Source organism: Xenopus laevis, chromosome 4L, assembly GCF_017654675.1.
Source record: "Xenopus laevis strain J_2021 chromosome 4L, Xenopus_laevis_v10.1, whole genome shotgun sequence".
NCBI classification, from domain to species: Eukaryota; Metazoa; Chordata; class Amphibia; order Anura; family Pipidae; genus Xenopus; species Xenopus laevis.
Window position 1 is genome coordinate 103,084,605 of NC_054377.1, and position 26,982 is coordinate 103,111,586.

The 26,982-nt window shown below is 38.8% G+C and overlaps 1 protein-coding gene across 1 annotated transcript in view; it reads left to right on the forward strand.

Moving 5' to 3' along the window:
• Positions 1-8,194: 8,194 nt before the first annotated feature.
• LOC108714405 (transcriptional adapter 1) overlaps positions 8,195-26,982 on the forward strand; it is a 29,860-nt gene continuing 11,072 nt past the window's right edge. The window contains exons 1-6 of the mRNA XM_018258605.2: positions 8,195-8,407; positions 10,793-10,884; positions 19,499-19,564; positions 23,315-23,400; positions 25,156-25,365; positions 26,672-26,823. Of these exons, the coding sequence (XP_018114094.1) occupies positions 8,331-8,407; positions 10,793-10,884; positions 19,499-19,564; positions 23,315-23,400; positions 25,156-25,365; positions 26,672-26,823 (683 nt within the window). The 5' untranslated portion in view covers positions 8,195-8,330. The remainder of the gene's footprint in view (positions 8,408-10,792; positions 10,885-19,498; positions 19,565-23,314; positions 23,401-25,155; positions 25,366-26,671; positions 26,824-26,982) is intronic.

Here is a 26,982-nt window from a genome sequence, read left to right on the forward strand (position 1 = left end):
ACACAACTTTAACTCCAAAAAAGGTTTAATATTGTTTTGTTCTCCTATTTGCATCAATTTGTCTTGAAGCAAAAGTTACTGAACAGCAAATGTTGCTGACATGTCACAATGGAAAATAAAATATTTACTTATTTTGTTGCTGAGACTCATAATTCTGCCGGTGAAAATATTATCTGTGTACTGTAAATACAAAACTGTGACACAACAATTATCATAATAAAACATTTTGAAATGTTGACACTGAGATATTTTGATTAAAACTGTGCTATAGAGTGCCTGGTTTGCTATGTACAGTATATGGTGTTGGAGGGGTCCTTAACATGCCACCTTTCCAACCCCATTTTATTTTCAATGCCCAGATCTCATCTAACTTTTCTTCCACATAATTTATCACTCCTTCTGTCCCCATATCTAGTTTAAAATCTACTCCATACTTTTAGTCATCCTCTACCCCAAAACAGGTGCACCATCCCTGACCAAGTACCTGTCGCAGACAGAAAAATCGGTCCAGTTCTCTTAAAATCTTAATGTGTACATTGCTACTCATGTGTTCCACAGTCACCAGGTCTTACCTAACCCCTCCCAATAATTAGTCCACTCCACCACATGACAAACTTGCACCACATAAACAAGTTCCATGCAGTGTTCTTATACAGATTATTTTATTCACCTACTTCACCTTCCTATAATTTTTCTTCCCTCTTTTATTAGTGCTGCTCCCCATGGTGCTCTATGATTTACCTTGCTCCATACATGTCAGCTTAGAGGTATCCTCCCTAGCACCTTTACTCAAACTGGCAAATCTGATAATGTGGACTAGCTGTGGACTGGCAAACCTACCCTTATGTTCCTCTATCTTCTACAACTGCCCCATTCCCACCCACTTTAGTGCTCCCTGTCACTGCCAGTTTGAAAAGCAGCCTATCCTTACCCAGATTAAGGCATCCCCACTTAAGACACTTAGGGGCAGATTCACTAAGGGTCGAATTTCGAAGTAAAAAATACTTCGAAATTCGACCCTCGAATTGAAATCCTTCGACTTCGAATATCGAAGTCGAAGGATTTAGCGCTAATCCTTCGATCGATCGATCGAAGGATTTTTCGTTCGATCGAACGATTAAATCCTTCGAATCGAACGATTCGAAGGATTTGAATCCAACGATCGAACGAAAATCCTTCGATCAAAAAAAGGTTAGCAAGCCTATGGGGACCTTCCCCATAGGCTAACATTGACTTCGGTAGGTTTTACCTGCCGAAGTAGGGGGTCGAAGTTTTTTTTAAAGGGCAAGTACTTCGACTATCGAATGGTCGAATAGTCGAACGATTTTTCGTTCGATTCGTTCGATTTCGTTCGAATTCGAACGAATTTAACCAATTCGATGGTCGAAGTACCAAAAAAATACTTCGAAATTCGAAGTATTTTTCATTCGAATCCTTCACTCGAGCTTAGTGAATCTGCCCTCTTATATAGTAAAATTGTTATCTAAACTGGAGGTGTGGGCTAATAGAGAGTTTGGGCAAAGAATGCTCCCAGCGAGCACTATGCTTCCCATCCCTTAGTTTAGACAGCCATGTTGGGACTCTGCTCTCCTTGTGCATAATGAGGAGTGTCCCAGCTTGCTTGTTATCTACATTATATGACGTAGAATTGGTTGACTCCTCCCCTGATCTTAAATCACACCAGCACATAATGAGCAAGCCCAGAGACTTTACATGTGTTATCAAACATGGCCATCCACACCAGGAGCTCCATTCTAGTACAGGCATCATAATGCTCTCTAGCATAATGTTTTGCCCAAAGTAATATTGTTCCTCCAACCAGACCTTGAGTTGAAGAAACTATTTTACTGTAATAGGTATCCTTTAATGCTTCAATGTGCCTCCTTACATTCTGTATTTCTTTAATTTGAATACAAAAAGATAAATCAACCTGAATCCCTCACACAAGAATACTCCATGGAATGGCTGTTCCCACATCACATACATATGACAAGGAATACATTGAGAGGCACCATTAAATCCCGAAACCAATTACTTATGCTGCATACCAATTACAATTCATTTTAGTTTTTCACACCTTCTTAACTCACATATAACTTTCACTTTACATCCAACATGTTTTTTGTGCTTCCTCTAACATATCTCTAATGTGGTTTCAAAGCATTTCAAAGCATGGGCATTTATCTGATTGAGCAACCCGCCCATCAAATTTGGTATATTGAGGGGAAAAAAATGCTATTTTTCCCAGCAATGAAATTCAGCCCACCACCTTTTAACAGTTACGCATCCTTATTTAAATTTCCATTAGACCAGATAAGCGAAATTAAACTTATAAACAAGCTGTACTAGCAGATGAGATTCATGAAAAATCATGAAAGCTGAAGCACATGGAACAATTAATATAGCAATTAGTTGCAGCCATGGTTTCCCAGTAAAGTGTTGCTTGGTCTGTAATACCCTGTACTAATGTAAATTGTATCTCAGCATGTCTGGGTTCAGCCTGCCCCCCCCCCCCCACCCCATATCAACTCCAGACACATTAGGGAGACAACATAACACAGTAAGTGGAGCTGCAGGGAGGAAGTGGCAAAATTAAAGATTCTGCCATTATTTTTACAGCATAGATTTAACACAATATTACTCTGTGTACATTGCAAATAATTCTACAATTTAAAAATGTTATTCTCAATCCAATAAATTATTTTTTTTTGTTTTAATAATGATATGTAGACAGCCATCTCAGTTCATTATGCACAATCCTGTGCTTTCAGAAACAGCCCACACAATGCAAGTCCTATGTGGCAGCTATAGTCTCATTCAGTCCTTATCGCTCAGTCGCGGACTACTCAGTTTTTGATCATATTTCTACTACTTGGGTACTATTCTCATGGGAGCATTTTTAGCAACAATCATTTCTGTGTTCATTTTAACCTATACAATGATGAAACTGTGAGGAGCCATTGCCTCTCACTGCACACACACGCACACACACAATCACACACACACACCCCCATTAAAGTAAATAATCCCTATATATTACTGTTGTTCTTTTTTATTTTACAGAGAAAGAAAAGCTGGTAACAACTTTGGAAATTTGATTCAGCATTAAAATAATCAAGATGGCCTGAGCACACACACATTCAAGGAGCTCCCTGCTCCTCGAGAGGCAGTCAGCACGCTGAATAACCCTCAACTGCAACCTGGCAAAATCCTCTAAACATTGAGCAAGCAGGGAGCAAAACAAACCAACACGTGGCTGGGCCGCTTCCTGCACTCCTCACAACAGGCAACAGACTCAAGCTCATAACCCAACCAGGTCGCAACTCCTCCGCCATGGCTCCTGCAAAGAACCCCTCCAATAAGAAACTACTAGGGGTGATACCAGTTGCTCACAAGCAAGCACTACAGCACATCTTGATACTATCACTATGGACGTCTTCCATATATGCCTAGACCTGCAAAGCAGAGCAAACTGTTGAATAGTGTGTGTCCCAGCTGGAATATGTCGCAACACTTCTGCCTGCTAATCTGGCCCAGATCAAAAAGCAACTTTCTGAAATGGCTAACAATCTGAAAAAGCGTCTGTGACACAATAATGTAAGGTTGGTCGGGCTCCCAGATGGGATGGAGGGAAAGAGAAATTTATGGAGGAATGGTTGAGATCCACGCTTGGGCCTGACTGCTTCTCATCCCTTCTGATTATTGAGCGAGGCTACTTATAATGAGAGTCCTCAAATACAGGGACCAGCACTCTGCAATGTCAGCTGTGAGGAGAAAGGGGCAACTTATACACAATGGCTCTCTACTCTTCCTTGATTAATCCATTGCAGTACAACGGCAACGGGCAACCTTTCTAGGGGTCAAATGGCACCTCTGAGCAGCAGGACTGGCAAACTTAATGATGATCCCGGCGAAGCTACACATAGTGGGAGAACACCACCTCATAGCCTAGCTAGGGACTGTAACTGATGCACCCTGGTACAGTAAGCTCCATGCACACCCTTGTCTACCCCCCCCCGGGACTTTACTATAAATGGCCATCCTTGGAAGGGGTGTTATTGCCAGCCTACATTGGCACCCTGAGAGAGACTACATTCGCACCACCTTGTGCCTGCGAAGGATACAATATGTGCTGCCCGTACTAACTATAGACTGTGCCACTAGCAGGAGCGCTTGGGCAAACCAAAGGTTGGACTAATACCCCTAGAGTCACAACTTCCCAGGGAAATGGGGGCCCACCAGACCACATCCAGGTCAAACTTTTTTGTTGTTTAATACCTGCCCGAGCCTACTCCCACTGCTTCCCAATAGAGCAGGGAGCCTACCTCCGACAGGTGTTTCCGAAACGCGTAAGGCCTATGTATTTCTACAGTACTCAGCAATAAAATCCTGTTCTTTACCGGAGTGCCGTCCTTCTGTTCGTGCATTTACTGTTGGCAGTGGGGACGCTGCGGATTGAGCACCCGGCACTACAGGGGAGCAGCTAAGTGGTGGTGAGTTGAAGCGGTCCTAATTGGTTTCGTGGAGATTACATTACAATTCCAACCACTGTCACCACCCTACACCTTGCATGGAGATAAGCTTGTAAAATTTCAAGCGTGATTGCACCCTTCAAATCCCCTCACCTACCCCTATGGAAGAACGAAAACTTCCCTCATCTGCAAGAATTGCAGGACTTCCACTACTGGGCCCAATTGTGGGCCAGGTTCCTTAGTGACCTCTTGGTTGACTCCAAATTTCCTACTATGAATCAGCTGGAGGTTTAGGTACCTCCAGATTAGAGAGGCTTTCCGAAGACAATTCTCCTCCCTTGAGATTACATATGCTATCCCCAGGTTTGAGGAATCTCTATGGGATGATACAAGAGACAAAGAAGAGACTAGGCTCTATAGATCATTAATAGTCTACATTCCTGCCCCATTTGACCGAGCCCAACTAAAGCTGCAGGCTTGAAAAAGGGCAGTTGCGCCCGAAACATGTTGTGTGTGGATTAAAATAAAATTTAGCACATTTGCAGTTATCCTGCGATTTGGTCCTTTGTTCCAGACTACAGATATTGGATTGATATTTTAGGTGCTTGGACGGAGCACCATAGGAACAGTAATAGGATCCACTGCAATCCTCCGTGTGTATCAATCACATTATTAAAGCTGCAGGCTGATGCTCTGTCTATAGACTCAGTTGACTGGGAAGAGGGCACATATAGCCTCTAGGATTTCTTGATCTCTATTAGGGACCAACTTATTCAGTTTAAGTTCATTCACCAGTTCTACCTCACACCAGATGCCCCAGATGTCAACATCCAGACACCAAATTCCACCACATGGTTTAGGAGTGCCAGCTGATCTTTCAGTTCTGGTCCGAAGTAATAGGTTACTTGAGAGAACACCTGGCATTCCCTGGGGGCTGCACGACAGGAGTGTGCTTACTGGGCATAGTGGAAGGCATACTTCCTCTGGGTAGAACTAGAATCCTTATCAAAACTATCTTATTCTATGCTAAGAAATCCATGGAGTGGATGTCCCCACAACCCCCCCCCCACACACACACACAATTCAGCACTGGTTGTCCCTGATAAACAAGGGTCTGTTAAACATAAAATTGATGTAAGAAGCCAGAGTCCCAATAAATTTGAGAAAATACGGTCCCCCTGGCTGGAGTTACACCCAGAACATGAAAGAAAGCTATATGGGGCAGGAACCTCCTTCCTCCTGTAGTTCTTAGTTCACGCCACTTAATTTTTGTAATGCTATATTCAGTGGTGTAACTACCCTAAAGCAGACCCCGTGGTCACTGGGGACCTGGGGTAGAAGGGTTCCCAGATCTTGGTGTCTGCTGCATGGTAGTTCCACTATCTCAGCTGCCAAAAAACGTTGCCTCTTACTTTCTTCTTCTTTTTATTAGTTTAGCAGTTCCTGGATTTAAGAAAAACACACATTTTTATCAATTACATCATAAAATGTAGGAACATGCTATACCATAGGGTATAGATGAAGAAAGAAGAAAACTGGGATAAACTCCTTTTATCAGCCCATTGTGCTCAATTGTACAAGATTATAAGATGTTTTGCACCAGTTTTAATTATAAGTAGGTTCTGAATAGTAATCCTACCATAAATACAATTATGATGCATACCTCCCACCAGTTTGGAAATAGAAAGAGGGACAAAACCATTTTTGTGGCCACACCCCCTAGTTGCCATGGCCATTTTACAAAATTTGGCAGGTTATGAAAGTTTGAACACATTTCTGTGGTTTTTATGTGTTATAACAGTTTTGCTAATGAAGGTGAATTCCCCTTTAAGCTGCAAATCACAGTTTCCCCAACTACAGACCTGCTTATCTTAAATTGTTACAAAAGTATCTAAGTATCTATTCTGGACTCTTTGCCAAAAGCCAAGTTAGAAATGTTGTATCTTGTTCTGGCTGTTCAGTGCAGGAGATCAAAGAGAAAGTCAGGACATTTCAGTAACAATCTGGGACTGCTCTGGGTTGAGCTGTCAAAATCGGGACTGTCCCACCAAAAATGGGAGAATTGGGAGGCATGATGATGTATCTTAGAAAGGCTCAATAAAAAACAGAATATGAAATACTTTTAAGGCAATGACACACAGGGCAGTTAGTTTCCATGTGCCTCGTCTGACTAGTTCTGGCCCTGCCATAATGTTAGTAATGACGATTTGTATTCCTATTGTTTTACATTTTGCGGCTACTCACTCATAAAGGTCTAGTAGTGACTTGGAGCTACATTATCTCTGGAATAGTATGGTGTATTTTACACGTTGCAATTTATATGTTTGTTTATGGGGGGGGGGCTGTGGTGATTAGTCGCCGCAATGGAGGATTTTAAAAATCAAGGGGACTAATCTCCCTGTGTGTCATTGCCCTTACAGAGATTTAAAGATTATAGGGTCGTGTATTATTCAAGCTGACAAGTTTTTTGAACTTTGCATTCTGCTGCACAAGTGTATTGCTTTATATTTATATCAATTGTTTTGTACGGTCCTGCAAAATATGCTGGGGCTTTATTAATGAATGTAATAATAACTGGAAATATTATATGATAAGCACTGCCATGCTTCCAACAAGCATAGTTCCTGTGATGACACTGCTTCCAGAGACAGTTAGGAACGTGATGCATTAATCTTTTCAATTTTAGAATGGGTGAATGCTGTAGTTGCTCCTTGATTTTCCTGGAAGCTGGCTGAAGAGGTGGAAGTTTTGTGGCAGATTAGGGACTGAGATTGAAAATAGGCCCTGGACCCCTTGCATTTCAAGTACACAGAGGCCTAACACATACCTCCCAACTGTCTCTTTTTCGGCGGGACAGTCCCTCTTTTGACTGCTCAACCTGCAGTCCCTCATTTGTACTGGAAAGTCCCTCTTTTCTCTGCACTGAACAGCCAGAAAAAGAAACAAAGTTTCTCACTTAATTGGCTTTTAGCAGAGAGCCCAGAACACCTAACAGGTACAAATAAGATACTTTGTAACAATTTTGAGACACAAAAACACAGTTTAGATAAGGAGAAATATTTTCAAACTTTCATAACCTGCCAAATTTTGTAAAACAAACATGGTAACTAGGGGGTGTGGCCACAGAAAGGGGTGTGGTCAAAAAATTGCTGCGCTACGTAAAAAAAATTTTTGTCCCTCTTTTTACTTCCAAAATGTTGGGAGGTATGCTAACATACCTCCCAACATTTTTACCTGGCCGGTAAAAATGATGGTTGATCCCAATGTTATTAATAGGGAAAAAAGATAAATATATAGGAAGGCCAGTATTTTTTTCCAGAAAAGGTGGCAACCCTATGCCAAATCATATTGCCAGCCCAGTTCTTGTTGCCATATGGCCGGTATTTTATGTCACTTGATGCGAATGTTATTTATAGGGAAAATCCATAAATTCAGAAAAGGTGGCAACCCTATGCCCACTTCATGCCTAACTAGGGTTGCCACCTTTTCTGGAAAAATATACGTCCTTCCTATATATTTATATTTTTTCCCTATTAATAACATTGGGATCAGCCATCATTTTTAATTGCATGGAAACAGAACCCCAACCAGGCAGTAACCCAGATTTATGCTTTTTGGTTAGCTACACAATCACATTTTGAATTCATTTCTTTCGAATGTGTTTGTTCAGATGTTAATAAAGTTTTGAGCAAAAGAAAAAAAAATTCGGCCTATTATGTGTTTAACGGGCCCTTGCGCTGTGTAATTTGACGTAGCGTCTGTCTGTGTACGGGGATAGATTTTATGTTTCGGTGACCGATCATTTATCGTTTTGTTCCATTCGGTCGGGTGACCGGTTTCCTTTTGATCTCGTTTCTGATGATGGCGACGTTCGTTAGCGAACTTGAAGCCGCTAAGAAGAGCCTCAGTGAGGCTTTGGGGGAGAACGTAAAACAGTAAGTTGGTGATAAATGCATTTGTGTGTTTTCTTATCGGAAAAAGGTTTAGGCCTTGGCGCCCCAGTGCGCGAGTTCATCTCACTCCCAGGGATTGTGCGGCTGCTGCTCATTCAGTGTGGCTAGTGTGACTGCAAATGTTCACTGTCGGACAGAATGAAAACAAACTTGTGTTTATAAGCTAGAGCCGTGTCTTTCTTGACAAGATGTTGGTTTCTGTGTTTGAAAACATTTCACAATTCCTTGTCCAGTGTCCTTGTACCCTATTGTGGGTCCCCTGTTACTATGGGTGTCACTGAGTGAACTGCATATTATATTTTGTTTTCTCACGTAGCTGCAGTACTGGGGATTCTTTCTGTGTATCCTAATTACTAGTAGTAGTAGTATGCGGTGTGTGTATACCACTTTGGCCCTAACTGTGGCCCTGGGTCAGTAACTGTTACTCAACTATTATTGTTGCTATTATTATTATTATAATTATTAATACCATCCCATGATGGATTTCAGATGCAATTCGCTGGTAGTTAGAATTTAGGTAAGCCAAATCACTGTTATATTCCACAATAAAGGCATTGGTACAAAGAGCAATTTGGGGCTTACTGGTACTTGTATGTCAGAGTCGTGCAAAATCAGTCCTCTGGAATAACTCCTGCAGGTGCTTGAACTACTATAGTTTATATAAACAAGCTGCTGTGTAGGCATGGGGGCAGACGTTCAAGTCTCGGGTCACAAAGCCGATAACCGATGCAGAATACCATTGTATTATATATATAGAGCTTATCTGTATCCTGAGCCTTTTCTCCCTTTTTCAGCCTAAATGGCTGCCCCATGGCTGCACAGCAGCCTGTTTATATAAACTATAGTAGTCTTTTTAAAGCAAACACATAGCTTTTACTTTATATTTTAAAGTAAAACCTTAAATACTTTACCCCATCAAAGATGCAAGCTAATAGAGCTTGCATTCTGGTTTGGGCAAAACAATATTCTTTTTTTTTTTTTTTTTTTTAAATTTCCCCTGCCAGCTCTAGGCTGCCCGCACCGGAAGAAAGTGATTGCTGCAGTTGGTCATTATGGGACACACACATGCGCATAATGTGCGAGGGCCACAACTCGCTCATTATGTGTATGATGTCAGATTGTGAAGCGCCTACGTCAGAACGTGTACTGGCAGCCTATTGTTGGGGCATTTAAAGAAAAACAAACTTGTTTTCTCCAACATGAGTGCAGGGTCTATTAACCTACACCTCTTGTGGGGCAAACTGTTTTAGGGCAAATGGTGCCCTTTAATTGGGAAGCTGCTGAGAATGCCAGCAAGGCCTTTTTCAACCTAAAAGCGCCCTGTTTGTGCTGTCAGGTGCAAATGAATGAAAGGAGGTAGGGTCGGTTTAACTTTTTTTCTGGCAGCCAAAATAGATATTGGGGAAAATATATGTAATAGGCCATCAAGGGGTATCTATAAGTTAACTTTAAGCATGCTATATTACTGAATACCATGCTAATAGTTAATGAATTGCCTTTTTAACTATGCTATCTAACATGTCCAGGTGGTCAAAGGATGCAGATACAGATACTACTGCAACTTTTGTGAAATTATCCAAGTTGGACAATTGCACAGAATTGTGCACAATTGGTCCAACCATAATAAGACCAAAATATGTAGAGCTGTAAAAGCCCATAAGACTGATATTTGTGAGTATATGAAAGCTCAGTGGAATATGTTGGTTCTATGTAAACAAAGGATAACTGTTTTTAATTAAATGGGTTGTTCACCTTCAAACAACTAGTTTTCAGATAGAACGCCAGAAATAACATCTTTTCCCAATTACTTTCTATTTTCTAGCTGTCACAATTTTTCTAATATTGAAGTGTAAAGTGTCATATTTCACCTTCTAAAGTAGCTTTGGAGGGGGGGATGCCGACCCTGTAAACTGTTCTAACTTGATAAATTTAGTTGACACATTTCTTATCTTTGTCCCTGCTGAGCAGAATCCCTTGGTTTTTATTACAGGCAGCTGTTAGACTTGATACAATAGTTGCTAATACTCCAGAGATGCTGCTGAGAAATGTATCAACTAAATGTTGCAAAACTGTAACCGTTAAGAATCTGTGCCTGAATTACTGAGCTGTCAGATTGAAACACCAGAGACAGGGACATTCAACTTTAAATTTTGGAAAAACAGTAAAAAATAAATAATGGAAAGTAATTAAAAGTAAAAAAGTCTTTATTTCTGTGCAACAATCTAAAAACAACTGAACTGAAAAAAGTGTTTGGAAAGTGAACAACCCCTTTAATTGGATATCTGTTATGTAATTTATACTTTTCTCAAGCTTGTTAGCAGTGACTTATTTAAAAAAATATAGATGCTCATTGTTACTCTTTTTTAGATACTGGGCAAACCTGAAACTTTGGTTTAAGCAGAAAATCAGCAAGGAGGAATTTGATATTGAAGCCAGACGTCTGCTTACACAAGAAAATGGTGAGAAAATCCAAAAGTTGCTCTGTATCATTGCTTACTTTAACTCGCATCATAACGAGACTAAAAGGGTATCCAAGCAAGAATTTTGTTTGTAATCCACATTTATTATTATAAAAGAAATCTGACTTTTTTTTTCAAACTCTGCTAAAAGTCATGGGTTAATCAAAAAAGTGTCTGCACTACTCCTCAGACTAACCATGATTAATATCCAATCAAAACTATATGGTTGTAATAATGATATTACTAGCAAAAAATACCCCTATAAAAATTCCCTTTAGCACTAAAATAAAAATGTTTTCCTGAATAAAAAGCAAATGATTACAATTCATAGAGTGATTTACCTCCGTCATATCTTCATTTAACCAGATATGTGGGTCATGTTTTTAGCCATACTTTATGTGTGGCAGGTAATATGGTAGTATTGCTGGCTATCTTAAAGACACTGCACAGGGTCATTCGACAGGAACAAATATCGTATATACTCGTGTATAAGCCGACCCGTGTATAAGCCGAGGTACCTAATTTTACCTACAAAAACTGGGAAAACTTATTGACTCGCGTATAAGCCTAGACACAACTAAGACCCTTTATGCTACAATCACTACAGCGCAAACTAAATCACTGAAAATTTGGTCCCCCCCAGTGGATTTATATTACAGATATTTTTCAGCTGAGACAAAATATACTTTCCATTAGCAATTATACACACATAGACACACATATACTTTACACACACACTCTTCCCACAAAATAATCACACACACATACTATACACACAAACTCCCCACACATATACTATATACACACACAAACTCTCTACCCACACCATCATACACTATATACACACACTCCCCACACAATAAGTGAATGGGTGGCACGAGTGAATAGGTATGTGGGTGGGTGGGTGGCATGAGAGAATGGGTGGGTAGCATGAGTGGATGGGTGGGTAACATGAGTGGATGGGTGGGTAGCCAGGCACAATGCATCTTTGCACCACAGCAGACATACGGTAAACATTGGCCAAAGTACGGTAAACATTCATTTTTGCAGCAAACAAATATTCAAACAAGTTTTAGTGAAAGAGAGAGAGAGAGAGCGTGCGCGGCAGGCCACTTGACTTTACCTCAAAATGCGCATGAACCCGGAAGGTACGGCAGGCCACTTCATTTTACCTCCGAAGTGTGCAGGGGCCCAGAACGCGGGAGATGCTGGGGGCCGGTGATGTTACTCTCCATCCTGTGCCGGCCGCCCGGCTTCAGCTAGGGTAGGAGGATAGCGCGTCTTTTTTGAATTCCCCCTCGGTGCGCTGCGTGTAGCTCTTCACGCTGGGCTTCCGCCATTGTTCTTTTCAATGCGATGCGAAGTCTTCTGCCTTCTACCGTATTTCATCTAAAAGAGGTTACCCGCGTATAAGCCAAGGTCAATTTTTTCAGCACATTTTCGGTGCTGAAAAACTCGGCTTATACACGAGTATATACGGTATGTATGAAGTGGCTCTCTCTTTATCCCACCACCTGCCCTTTATCCCGATTTGCTCTACTTCAGTGCTTTCTTTAGCTGTCTAGTGTCAGTCAATCACAACTTAATAGATGTAGGAGGATTCATGTGTCTTTTCGAGGAATCGCATTTGTGTCTGCTTTTGCTTAACAATCTTGGGAGATTACTGTGCATTGTAGGGTTACAATTCAACACTACACTGTATTCAAATATGAGGAGGGTTGATATAGTTCTGTTTCAATGTAAAACAGAGTTCTTTAATTCCTCCAGCACCATAGACCTAAGCAAGGAAAAGGTCACACAAAAAGGCATTCAGGATCTTATAGTATCTATATGTTAGGCACCCCCAGGCAAGTGCTTTTTCGGAAATAAATACATTGAGCCAGTAAAAATAACAGTAAAGAAAAACAAAGTGTTTTTTTATTAGTTTTTTTTTCCTGAATAGGAGCCCATGGAAATAAAATGTGTAATTCACTGGGGTGCCTAACATGTTGGCATGCTCCAATGAATTAGCCTTTTCCTTTAAAGGAGAACTAAACCCTCATCCCCTTTCCCAAATCAAATAATTAAGGAGAGCACTTCAAGCAAAACCAAAAATGAATCAAAAAATGAAAGGCCCGAAACATGTTGTTTGAACTGTAGTTAACAAATAAATTGAATCACAGCAGTTTTGCTTGAAGTGCTCTCCTTAATTATTGGATTTGAGATTAATCAAGGGATAGCGGTGCCCTGGATAAGGATTGATTCACTTGGGCTTGAATTCGTAAAAGGCAGAGCGTAAGAACACCCCTTTAGAAGTTCCTCATCCCCTTTCCACTGGCCTACATTGTCCCTCCCCCAACTCTCCCTCAACGTCTATTACACTAAAAATTGTCCCTATTTGTAAACCTGCCATAAACATGCAGCGTTCAGAGGCACCATCATTTGCCATTACTGATCATTTGCCATTACTGATCCTCTATCAATTTTGGCGATACTAAGCCAGCAGGAGCATGTATGGTTGGAACAGGATGAGCTTCTGCAAGCTCTGTATTAGTGTAGTGGCAAGAGAGGGTTTAAAGTGGAAGAAGATGGCTTCTGTGAACTCCACTACACAAGGGAGGTTTTCGGCAAGATTTAGTTATCCTATAAAGGAAAACAACAGATAAATGAAGATACACTAAAAATGCTACACTTTGGGGCTGATTCATCAATAGTCGAATATCGAGGGTTAATTAACCCTCGATATTCGACTGGGAACTAAAATCGTTCGACTTCGAATATCGAAGTCGAACGATTTTGCGCAAATCCTGCGATCAATCGATCTAAGGATTTAATCCTTCGAATCGAACGATTCGAAGGATTTTAATCCAACGATCGAAGGAAAATCCTTCGATCAAAAAATCACAGGCAAGCCTATGGGGACCTTCCCCATAGGCTAACATTGACTTCGGTAGGTTTTATCTACCGAAGTAGGTGGTCGAAGTATTTTTTAAAGAGACAGTACTTCGATCATCAAATGGTCGAATAGTCGAACGATATTTACTTCGAATCGTTCGAATCGTTCTAATTCGATCGAATTCGATCGAATTTAACCAATTCGATGGTCGAAGTACCCAAAAAATACTTTGAAATTCGAATTTTTTTACATTCGAATTCTTCACTCGAATTTTGTAAATCTGCCCCTTTATGTTTCGATAATTCCAGGGTCCCCACAAGCCTGCAGTGAAAATCCATTCCTCCTAAGATGCCCCAAGTAGCTCCTCATCTTCTAATCTGCTGATTTCCCACACATGCTCTATGTTTTTTAGGGTCTTGCTCACAGTATATATATATATATATATATATATATATATATATATATATATATATATATATATATATATATATATATATATATATATATATATATATATATATATATATATATATATATATATATATATATATATATAGTGAATAAAGTACCCCCTCTTGTAAAATATAAGGATATTATTAGTTACCGAGGAGTTTCATGACCATATAAAAACACAAGGCCGAGTGTTTTTATACAGGTCATGGAACTCCGAGGTAACTTCTAATATCCTCATATTTTACAACTGGGGGTACTTTATTTATTATAATACACAAATTTTAGTGAGTCATGTGACAGAAATGACATCACTACTCACCGTTTATAACTGATGACATCACTACTCACCGTTTATAAGGATATAATTTACAGGATATTCATGGCTTTTGTGTATTACATAGTGAATAAAGTACCCCCTCTTGTAAATTATAAGGATATTATAAGTTACCGAGGAGTTTCATGACCATATAAAAACACCAGGCCGAAGGCCGAGTGTTTTTATACAGGTCATGGAACTCCGAGGTAACTTCTAATATCCTCATATTTTGCAACTGGGGGTACTTTATTTATTATAATACACAAATTTCAGTGAATCATGTGACAGAAATGACATCAGAACTCACCGTTTATAACTGATGACATCAGAACTCACCGTTTATAAGGATATAATTTACAAGATATTCATGGCTTTTGTGTATTATATATATATACACATATACATACATACATACATATATATATATATATATATATATATATATATATATATATATATATATATATATATATATATATATATATATATACATATACATATACATACACACACAATATAAGTCTGATTAGTGTTTCATAGCATTATAGTGTTATTTCTGTTGAAGGATCACATCAGATTTTACTCTGCAGAACCTGTTTCCAAGAGCTTGTTAATATTGCATGCAGTCATATCTAAACTGACTTATGAGTTAGTTCCCATCCCCCCATATGATGACTATGTATTGTAAAAACACATTGGGGCCCATTTACTTAGTTTGAGTGAAGGAATAGAATAAAAAAAACTTCGAATTTCGAATGATTTTTTTGGCTACTTCAACCATCGAATTGGTTACTTCGACCTTTGACTTCGAATCGAACGGTTCGAACTAAAAATCGTTCGACTATTCGACCATTCGATAGTTGAAGTACTGTCTCTTTAAAAAAAACTTCGACCCCCCTACTTCGGCAAGTAAAACCTACCGAGGCCAATGTTAGCCTATGGGGAACGTCCCCATAGGCTTCCTAACAATTTTCTGATCCAAGGAAAATCCTTCGATTGATGGATTAAAATCCTTCGAACCGTTCGATTCGAAGGATTTAATCGCTTGATCAAATGATTTTTCCTTTGATCGTACGATGATAGGAAATGCGTTAAATCCATCGACTTCGATATTCGAAGTCGAAGGATTTACATTCTGCAGACGAATATCGAGGGTTAATTAACCCTCGATATTCGACCCTATGTATATCTGCCCCATTGATTCAGTGTCTATTTTACAAGTGATTCTTTTTTGGTTATAGCTTTTACTTGGGTGGGGATGGCCTTGCCAAAACAGAAGTCCTACTGTCTGTTATCATAGCATCTATGTATCTCATATATGCATTCTGTTGCTAAATTAATTTATTCCAAAAGGGAATGATAAAAATGCTGATTGGTTTTGTTTTCTTGATGTCTGTTGTCTTTTCAATAATGGCATTTTCCAAGGATTTTAGCAGAAATTTTCCTCTTGAATTTCACTGCCTGGTCTGTCTAGTGAGAGAATACACAGGCTATTAATATAATAACTAATCCGTTAAGTTGAAAATATACAAATGGATAACGTAACTCAAAATAATGTGTGCTAAATTAAAAATAAAAGTGACAATGAACCTTTTTGGTTTGTCACTGTTCTTGCTGTACAGCTTTCGTAACCAATATAAAATTTTGGGTTAGTAATATTTATACCAAAACTGAGTTATTCACTATCGCTTGCTACCAGATCCTGTAATATTGAGGCAAACACTTACTTCATAAATAGAAACCATCTAATTTTCTTATTCCGTTTAGGCCAACTGTTGTTTAAACAGAAACCGATTTATTACTCACTTGAAACTATATCCCATTCCTAAAATGATTAATGTTCTATTTACTTTCCCCTTCAATAAACAGTTGATATTGTGTGCATATTTACAGTTTCCACATACACATAACCAAAATAAATCTATTCCTACTTCAATGATACAAGATGCAATAGTGTCAGTGAGCACTGATTATAGCAGATGACATCACTAAGCACTGTTAAGGAGGACATATTTTCAGCTTGTATATATTTTATTTATATTTAAATAAAACCAGAGTCTTATTGCTAGCCTCTACCAAGGTGGCCTTGAATAGTCTATACTGGCAAAATATTTGTACACTTAAAGGAGAAGGAAAGGCTAAAATTAAGTAAGCTTTATCAGAAAGGTATATATAAATATATCGGTAAACCCTCAATGTAATGCTACTCTGAGTCCTCTGTCAAAAAAACCCACTGCATTTCTTTCCTTTTATTGTGTACACAGATTTATCAATGTTTGAATTTGAATTTTTTTTGGCCAAATAGGTCTGTTTTCAATCGAATAGGTCCGTTTTTGATCGATTAAGAATAGTACAAATCAAAGTTTTTCCTCAAAAACAACTTCGATTTTCCACCAATTGACTCCAAATAGGTTCTAGGTGGTCCCCCATAGTCTAAAACAGCATTTCGGCAGGTTTTAGATGGCGAAGAGACAGTTCATAATAAATTTTGAAATTCAAATTTTCAATTTTTTTTTTCAAATCGAATTTGGACTATTCCCTAGTTGAAGTAAATAAAAAATTAGCTCGAAATTCTAATTTTTTTCATTCGACTTTTACTTCAACCTTTGATAAATCTGCCCCATGGACTTCTCTATCAGACTTCTTTCAGCTTAAACCTCCAGGGCTAGGGCTTGAGCATGCTCAGTTTGTTCCTGTCTCCCTCTCCCCCTCCCTGCTGTGATCTAAGCCCAGAGCTTTGAATAAGCAGGGAGAGACTTGGGCAGGAAGTGATGTCACACCAAGCAAATTATGGCAACTGCTATCCTAAACAAGTAGAGAGAGCTTCTAGAGCTGTTTACTCGCGCATGATAAAGCATTCTATAATGCTAAATATAGTGTTCTATAGTGTTACTTTCCTTCTCCTTTAAAGGTAAAAACATAGAATTTAGGTCTCTCGAATATTTGTATTCACCACAGCACGGGCTAACACTATTTCATCTCCCATTCTGGCATCACATACACTGGACCGATTGCGTTCAGGCCAATTTGGTAATGGCCAAAGACTGAGAATCAAAATATGCCCTGGCGTTTCAGGTACCCAGAGGGTACCCAGAGGGCAACTTATAGCAGCCCCTCTGGCATTTGCCTGTCTGGGCCTGGTAATGTGGATGTTCATACTGCAGTGATCCAGTTGTTTACCCCCAGAATGATCAATCAGAAGCAGAAGGTGGGTGGGATAAGGTGTCGCTTTTAAGGGACTTCTCGTGTGTTTGTGGGAGGCAATGACAATCAGATCTTCAGTAATGAGTGAGTTACTAACCAGATTTGATTGGTTATGTTCTGTGTAAATGGTCAACTAAGAATACACACAAAGCAAAATATAGCTAATTTAAGTGACCGTAATGCTTTGTGTATGATAAGCTTTAACTTTGGTATACCATAAAACCACCATACTACAAACAAAGATTTATAATGGTATAACAAGGGAAAGCTGCTTCATTTTGTTAGAGAAGTTTGGGTTGGTGGATACATTGTATTGCACCTCTTTAGTCCACATCCTGTTGTGATTTTATTATCTACTAATTTATGGCCACACTCTATAGATCATTAGTGCCTCTGTAACTTTAAGCCCTATTAAACCTGAATGACTGCCCCCATGGCTAAACAGTTGATTATTTATATAAACTAGAGTATTGTTTCTCAAGGAAACACATTTCTTTACCAATGTAGAATAACAGTACATTATATTTAAATGCAGATAAATCACTTACTGTTTGGTGTAACTAGCTCTTTAAGACCTTGCTTGCGATTTCATTAAAATATACCAACTCTTTGTATTTTTTTTTTTTTTTTGAGTCAAAGTGATGCTGCAAAAAGTATTTTACTTTCATGTCCACTATCTGATTGCTTTTTTGTGGTACACATGGGACTAAGTTGTTTTCGACTCGTGATTCTAACTTGGTCTCGCCTGAAAGTTCACGAGTCGTTGGTCTGAAATCCCCTTGTTCTAAAGAATTACAATATAGCAGTCTATTGATTTTTTTTACAAAAATGGTAATTAAAACAGACAGAAAAACAAGTCATTGGCAAAATCTGCACACCACTTATTGGTTGTGCATGAGATTTTAGAAGAGATGAAGAAAAAAAAGTCCCCCAAAAAGCCATAATAAGCATTCCAGCATGGCCTAGTTCTGCAAATCTAGGTATTTGTATAAGTGCTATAGATGTCAAATTTGATAAAATAAAATAGGGCAAATGTAAACGGCTAGCATCAGCCAAACAAGGGATTGTGATAAAGTTTGGGTTTTCTGTTTTAATGATCATGAATTTATACATTGTTAAAGCTGTATATTAATATTGTATGCCCTTGCTGTAAATATACCTTTTACAAAAAAGCAGTGAACGGGGATGTTCATGTGTACAGACAATCCTACAGCTTGTCCACTGTCCAGTCTGAACACTCCTTCCATCCTTAGTGTACCCATAACTTCTCCCATTTGTCCCATATGAACACTCCTTAGATCCTTAAGGTGGCCATAGACTCAAAGATCCGCTCGTTTGGCGACATCGCCAAACGAACGGATCTTTCCCCAATATGCCACTAACGGCATGGCTATATCGGGGGTAATTCGAACGTTCGGCCGTATGGCCGAACGATCGAATTACAATGTGCCAAGGGGCTCCGACGGGTCGGTCGGTTAAAAATCAAACTTTCCCGATCGATTTCGTGGCCAGATATCGATCGGGAAGACCCGTCGGAAGCCCCCATATACGGGCAGATAAGCTGTCAAATTGGTCCAAACGACCGATATCGTCAGCTTTATCTGCCCGTGTATGGCCACCTTTATGTGTACCCACAGCTTCCCCAGCTTGTCCCATCCTCCCATCCTTGGTGTACCCACAGCTTCTCCTGCTTGTCACATTGGAACATTCCATGAATATAGATCATTTGCTAACAACTAATATGTTTTTACACTTTTTGCCTGCAGTTCATTCCCATAATGACTTCTTGCTGGCGATTCTCACGCGCTGTCAAATACTTATTTCAGCACCTGGTAAGTTGCACGTTCAAGCTTTTCTTCTGCACGTTTGTTTTGCACATATACAAATGCAGAAAATGTACATAATCGTATGACTTCTGCACTTTTAAATACCCGTTTCATATAAAACCAAGATTATTTCCTATTTCCTACTGTGAATTACTCATTGGCACAGATATAGGATGCCTTTTCTGGAAGCCCAATATGTGTAAAGTTCCAAATTACAGGAATCTCATCAGCCACAAAGTTCATTTAATGCAAATTATTCATTTTTTTTTCTCAATACAGTGATTGTATTTGTTTGTAACTAAGTTGCATGAATCCATATTGGTTGCAAAACAGTCCTACTGGGTTTACTAAATTATTAATTAATTTATTTTTTTAAGCAAACTTGGTTTTAGCTGTTGCTCTGTCCTGTGGCTTGCATCATAGGCTCAGTTTCTCATATACAGGTATAGGACCTCTTATCCAGAATGCTTAGGACCTGGAGTTTTCTGGATAATGGGTCTTTCTGTAATTTGGATCTTCATACTTTAAAGGGGTGGTTCACCTTTAAGTTAACTTTTAGTATTTAATAGAATGGCCAATTCTAAGTAACTTTTCAATTGGTCTTCGTTATTTTTTTAATTCTTTGCCTTCTTTTTCTTACTCTTTCCAGCTTTCAAATAGGGGTCCCTGACCCCATCTTAGAGACCAATGCATACCTCCCAACTGTCCCTTTTGAGCGAGACAGTCCTGCTTTTGACAGCTCAACCCTGTCCCGGATTTGTACTAATAAGTTTTGAGTTTCGCTTTGGTCTGCTGCACTGAACAGCCAGAAAAAGATACAAAGTTTCCAACTTAATTGGCAGAGAGCCTGGAATAGATACTGTAAACCTACAGAAATGTGTTCAAACTTTCATAACCTGCCAAATTTTGTAAAATGGACATGGTAATTAGGGTTGTGGCCACAAATGGGCGTGGCCAAAACCTTTTATGTCCCTCTTTCGGTTTCCAAAATGTTGGGAGGTATGCAAATGCTCCCTAAGGCTACAAATGCATTGTTACTTTTTATTACTCCTTTTTCTATTGAGGCCTCTCCTATTCATATTCTAGTGTCTTATTCAAATCACTGCATGGTTGCTAGGGTAATTTGGATCCTAGCAACCAGACTGCTGAAATTGCAAACTGGAGCTCTCCTGAATAAAAAGCTAAATAACTCAAAAACCACAAATAATAAAAAATGAAAACTAATTGCAAATTGTCTCAGAATATCACTCTACATCATACTAAAAGTTAATTTAAAGGTGAACAACCCTTTAAGTCTTATAGAAAATCATGTAAACATTAAATAAACCCAATAGGCTGGTTTTGCTTCCAATAATTATTATTAATAATACAATTATGATTAATTCTATCTTCATTTGTATCAAGTAAAATGTACTGTTTTATTATTATCATTATTATTATTATTAATATTATAGAGAAAAAAAGGAAATCATTTGTAAACATTTGGATTATTTGGATAAAATGGAGTCTATGGGAGACAGCCTTCCAGTAATTTGGAGCTTTCTGTATAAAACTTTCCGGGTGATGGATCCCTTTTTTAATCTTTATTGAAAATGTAACTAGTTTTTCATTAGCCTTTGCTCTATAGTAGATAACGCACAAACATATTTTCTTTAATGTTAAAATAAATCCATAATCTTATTACATTTATTATACAGTACTGAGGAAAATACATAATGATGAGGCTAATGTTGAGAAAGGCATAAAAGTTAATGCTTGTATCGAGGCATTGCTGTACATATGCAAAACCACTTCATTATTATAAATATATAAACTGCAGTAATGCTAATTTTCATAACTGAATCATAAAATGAATATTATGACTGTGTGGTAGTTCATATCCGGCCAACTAATTGTAGCAAATGTGAATTATCATGCAAAATGAAGTGTTTTATTTGTATTGTACTGTCAGCTAATTAAGTCGCATTTAAAGCGGTTTGGCTTCTTTCCGGTTACGTTATGCTTATTGTGCTTGGAAGGGGCATACTTCCTGTTAATCATGCTACTTGTGCCCACATCTCGCTCATTTAAAATAATTATATTCTAGTTTCTTGGCATTGTTTATCTTAGACCACACTCCTGGATTTTATAGGGGGTACTGGTATATAAAACATCTAGTTGGCAAATTGTGCAGAACCACTTTCAGTAAAGTAAAATACCTAAAAACCCACAAAAAGCAATCCAGGAGCTTTTAGCAGTGCCTTAAATATGCCTTTGTGCCATAAGCATAGTGGGGTCCCATGAGCCCATTTTAAATATTTTAGTTTAATGTATCAAAATACAGCTTATACAGGTATGGGATCCGTTATCTGGAAAACCATTATCCAGAAAGCTCTGAATTATGGGAAGACCGTCTCCTATAGACTCCATTTTATCCAATTAATTCAAATTTTTAAAAATGATTTCCTTTTTTTCTGTAATAATAAAACAGTACTTTGTACTTGAGCCCAACTAAGATCCATCATCCAGAAAACCCCAGATCCCAAGCATTTTGGATAACCGGTCCTGAGAATTCTGGATAACAGGTCCCATACCTGTATAGTAAGCAAATACCATCTGTAATGCAGCAACTTTATAAAGTTTATGGCAGTCTGTGTATAAAACACACACACACATATATTCTTTCAAAGGACCCGCACTCCAATGTCCTTGATGAGGGCCCTAACTAGGGCCGAAAACCTTGGATACACAAATATGAATAAAGCATAATGTTTCACCAATGTTGAACCTTCATCAGGGAAAGGACCTTTCCCTGATGAAGGTTCAAATCTAGAACCGAAACGTTGGAAATAATAAACCTGCTTTAATTCAAATCCTTTTTTATTATTTTGTTGCTTATTGTCCGTGGAGTGCTGTCATCATAGAATATATATATATATATATAACCTATACCTATACCACCGGGAGGCCAGCACTCTCAAATAAATTGTTCGTATGCCTGGGTGCACGATCGGCAAATCATCTCCATCCATTCCAGAAGAATCAGCACTCAGAGGACTTAAAATTCTGAAATGAGTTTATTAATAATACAGCTTTAGGACTAATGTTTCGGCCCCTTCAGAGGCCAAAACTATCTATGAACAAATCTTTTATCTACTAACTGGCAGGAAACAACAGCTGTAACAGAGTTGCGTAATCAGCGTCATTAACAAAACACCAATTAAAGTATATATTCAAAATCCCTTTACTATGTTCAAAAACCTCCTGTTAATGCTTAATATAAGCAAAGATTAAAACCAAGACACATGTAACGATGTTATATAGACAAGTAACATTTTCTCATAGTATATATGGAAGAAACAAATTTCACTATAACTGTTGCAAATGTTATCTATATCTAATTATGTCCCACCTAATAATGGTAACAATTTCATTTATTCTGTTACAATTGTGTCACAGACTAACACAGTGTTACTACCTGCTCAGCATTAGGTATATTTTTTCTACCCTCTTTGATACATCACTCAGTATCGCAACCTAAGTAAAAGGCTCATTGTTAGCTCTAAGTTGATTGGCAACAACAGTGGCGCCTGAAAAGGCCTCTAACACAGTGAGGAAAAACCGACCAGTTAATGAATGACACAATTGTAACAGAATAAATGAAATTGTTAATACCAATAAACAATGCTGATTTCTGCTGTAGAAATTCCTTTTTGATTATTGAGATAATATATATATAGATTCTATTGTTAATTGATTCTTTATTTTCATATTCAGAAGGATCTGGCTCGTTAAATTCTGCAACAAAACCTGGGAAACCAAAGGGAAAAAAGAAAATCTCATCTGTACGCCAGAAATTTGATGTAAGTTCATTTCAAAAGCTCTTCCGTCAGAGTGAAGATTATTTTTAGAACTGCGAGTTTGAGACTAGCTTGAAGGGGTGGTTCATGTTCAAGTTAAAGGGATACTGTCATGGAAAAACATGTTTTTTTACAAAATGTATCAGTTAATAGTGCTACTACAGCAGAATCCTGCATTGAAATCCGTTTTTCAAAACAAGAAATGGATTTTTTTTATATCTAATTTTAAAATTTGCTATGGGGCTAGACATTTTGACATTTCCCAGCTGCCCTCAGGTCATGTGACTTGTGCTCTGATAATCTTCAGTCACACTTTACTGCTGCACTGCAAATTGGAGTGATGTCATTACCCCTCCCTCCTACAAGCTGCTGTAATGTAAATAGAGCCTTGTCTGCTGAGCCTGTCAATTGAACAATAGGCAGGAATCAAGATAAGCTCCCACTGACACCACTTCAGAAGGACTGAAATAAGATAGTCCTGTGATCACTGCCCCCACTTACGTTTCAAAAATAAATATATATATATATATATATATATATATATATATATATATATATATATATATATATATATATATATATATATATATATATATATATATATACACACACACACACAATTCATTTTGGGCACTGGAAAAAATATTTTATATAGATAGTTTATTATATTTGTTTACACAAAAATGAATGGCAGAAACACAGGAGTACACTCCCAGGACTGATGACAGGGAATAGAAAAAAAGGATAAAATAAGGAGGACATACTTGAAAACTTAGGAGGAAGTCTAGGAAGGGTTAAAATAGCTCAGGAGAAAGGAGGCAGTAAGTAGTTAATGAAAAAAGAAGTATTGCAGGCAGGAAAGGAGCGCAGTGTGTGTGAGGTGGATAGCAGAGGGAACTCACAGCTCCTTTACCTCATCTAGTAACCAGTAAAACTAACTAGGAAGGCAGCAAGGAGAGAAAGTTCCCCCCTCCAAAGGAAAGCAGAGAACAAACTTACAGAAGGGCAGGAGCTTTGATAGTGTCTGTGGGAGGAGGGGCTGCTAGTGCAGCTGTAGAGCAGGACATAGGAAAGTGAAAGTAATTGCTTCCTTGCAAACCATGTGACCTCTCTCCTCCAAACATCACACGCATGGGCAGAGAGGTGAGGGGGAGTGTACAGCTAGATTCTCATGTCGTAGTGCGACTTGGCTTTTCATTACAGAGTGGCTGCCTCCAAGCACACAGGTAATGCTGTGCCTGCTGTTAGAGCAGCACAGGATGAATGTGTAATGAGCAGAAATGGAAGCCCCCATGACAAAATACAAACTAAAATAACTTATGCATGGATTTGTGGATTAACATTTTATTTGCCAGACTGTTTATGGATGTGTGTTTTTTATAAAAATGCAAAAAAAAAAAAAAGTTTAAAATGACGACAGATTCCCTTTAACTTTTAGTATGTTATAGAATGGCCTGTTCTTAGCTTCTTTTCAGTTGCTCACTTTTCAGCTCTAAAAAGCCCATAAACTGCTGCTCTTTAAAGCGCAACTTTTAATGTTATTCATTTTTATAGCTTCCCTTTCAGTGCAGACCCTCTATTATTGATCTTCTTGTCTCTCATTCGAACCAGTCATTGTTTGCTGGGGTAATTTGGACCCTAGCAACCAGTGTCTGAATTTTGAAATTGGAGAGCTGAACCAAAAGATAGTGAATGCCTGCTCGTGAGCTTCTTATCTGATCAATTATCAATGCATATTCTACTTTTTGTCCTTTGTAGCATCGCTTTCAGCCACAGAACCCCCTGGCAGGAGCCCAACAGTTTGTAAGCAGAGATCCACAGGAAGACGATGAGCTTAAACTATGTTCACACACTATGTCCCTTCCTACACGAGGACAGTTGGAGGGACGTATGATTGTTACAGCCTTTGAACATGGACTGGACAATGTAACGGAAGAAGCAGTGACCATTGTTATCTGTGCTTTAGAGGTGAGCTGCTGTACATGACTTCTAAACCATCATAAGCTGATTGATTGACATTTTTATTTTGAGGTGCAGGGGGTGACTCCTACAAGTGGGAACATATACAGTCTCAATTCTCTGAATTTTATGTGTAAATGAGTGCTCTTGTCTGCTTTCCGTACTTGCATCCCATTAGAACTGACCAGGGGAAATTTTATCTTTACTTCTAGGTGTAGCCTCCACTCCCACAGAATCCCAGACAGTACCAAATTTGAAATTTTTTAAAAGAATCGCATACTTTTAGGTATAATCTTACAGAAAATGTTTATTTGTACAATTATCAAATGTATTGGAGAAAACGCGTAATAAACTATTTATAGTGTGTGCATCCTATGGAAAAGGTATTTGCTCCCACGTGGCAGGCACACACAAAGCCTCTATCACAACGGGAGACACGCTGGATCCTTTCGTTTCCTCTACCCTCCCACAGGCAGACTCACCCGGGGGCTCACACAGAGCTGGAGCAGGCATCCACGTGATGACATCCTCAAAGTCTCCAAGCTCTCCTAACCAGGCACACAACTTACTTTATTCTCCGCATCTGAACTATAGCTCCCAGCACTGTCCATAGCACGAGCACACAAAGTCCAGGTTTTGCATTTAGGAGCTCCAGACGCTCAAGGTCTAGCTCCCAGGCTTGGGACTGACGCACCCCAGCCATCCAGGGGCTCCTTCCCCTACATCTTTGCAGTAGTCTCTGTCCACCCTCTCTCAATGAAAGTGAAGGCAGGAAAAAGGGCTGTGAGCACATGGCTCTCCTATATATCCAAAGGTGCTGCAGCAGCGACACCCTGTGACACCCTCCAGTATCTGCCAGACATGCTGCCATGCGACAAGGACTCCTGCCCCCCTCCAAGACTCTGGGAGAGCATGTAGCTGCACAGGCCGGGGATTTCCACCATGTGGTTCAGACCATATGAGAATTAACCCTACAGGTCCCTACACCTTTGTAGCCCAACAGAGCATTTATTTTTAGATGGGGGTCAGTAACCCCTATTTGAAAGCTGGAAAGAGTCATAAATAATGAAAACCAATTAAAAAGTTGCTTAGAATTAGTCATTCTATAACATACTAAAAGTTAACTTAAATGTGAATCATCCCTTTAAGAACAGGGTCCACCTATCATCACCACGACTAACATAGACATATTTTTTAGAGAGATGTTTTAGTGGTGCTTTCACTTCCACTGTTTTGCCTGATCCCGTAAAACTCCATGTGCCATCAGCCAAATAGCTTACCCTTCCTGATTTTTTGCATTTTTATTATTTACTAGAAACATTTAAAAGATCTGTTAACATCTGTGGTTTCAAGACGAAAGGCGCATCGCTTGAAAGATGGACATTTCAGATATGCTTTTGGCTGCAATGTCAATCCTCAGCCTTATCTAAGAAACAGTTTGGCAGCATACAATCAGCTCATTGAGTGGTAAGTACAGTTTCATTTTCAATGTTGCTTTGTCCCAAATGCCCTTTGACAGCTGGAACAATCTATTTTAGCCACTCTTTTGCCAACATTATAAGATATACCCACAAGAAGCAGTAAGGGCGGAATCAGAGTTTTCTCGGCCAGCATCTTCTGCCAGTG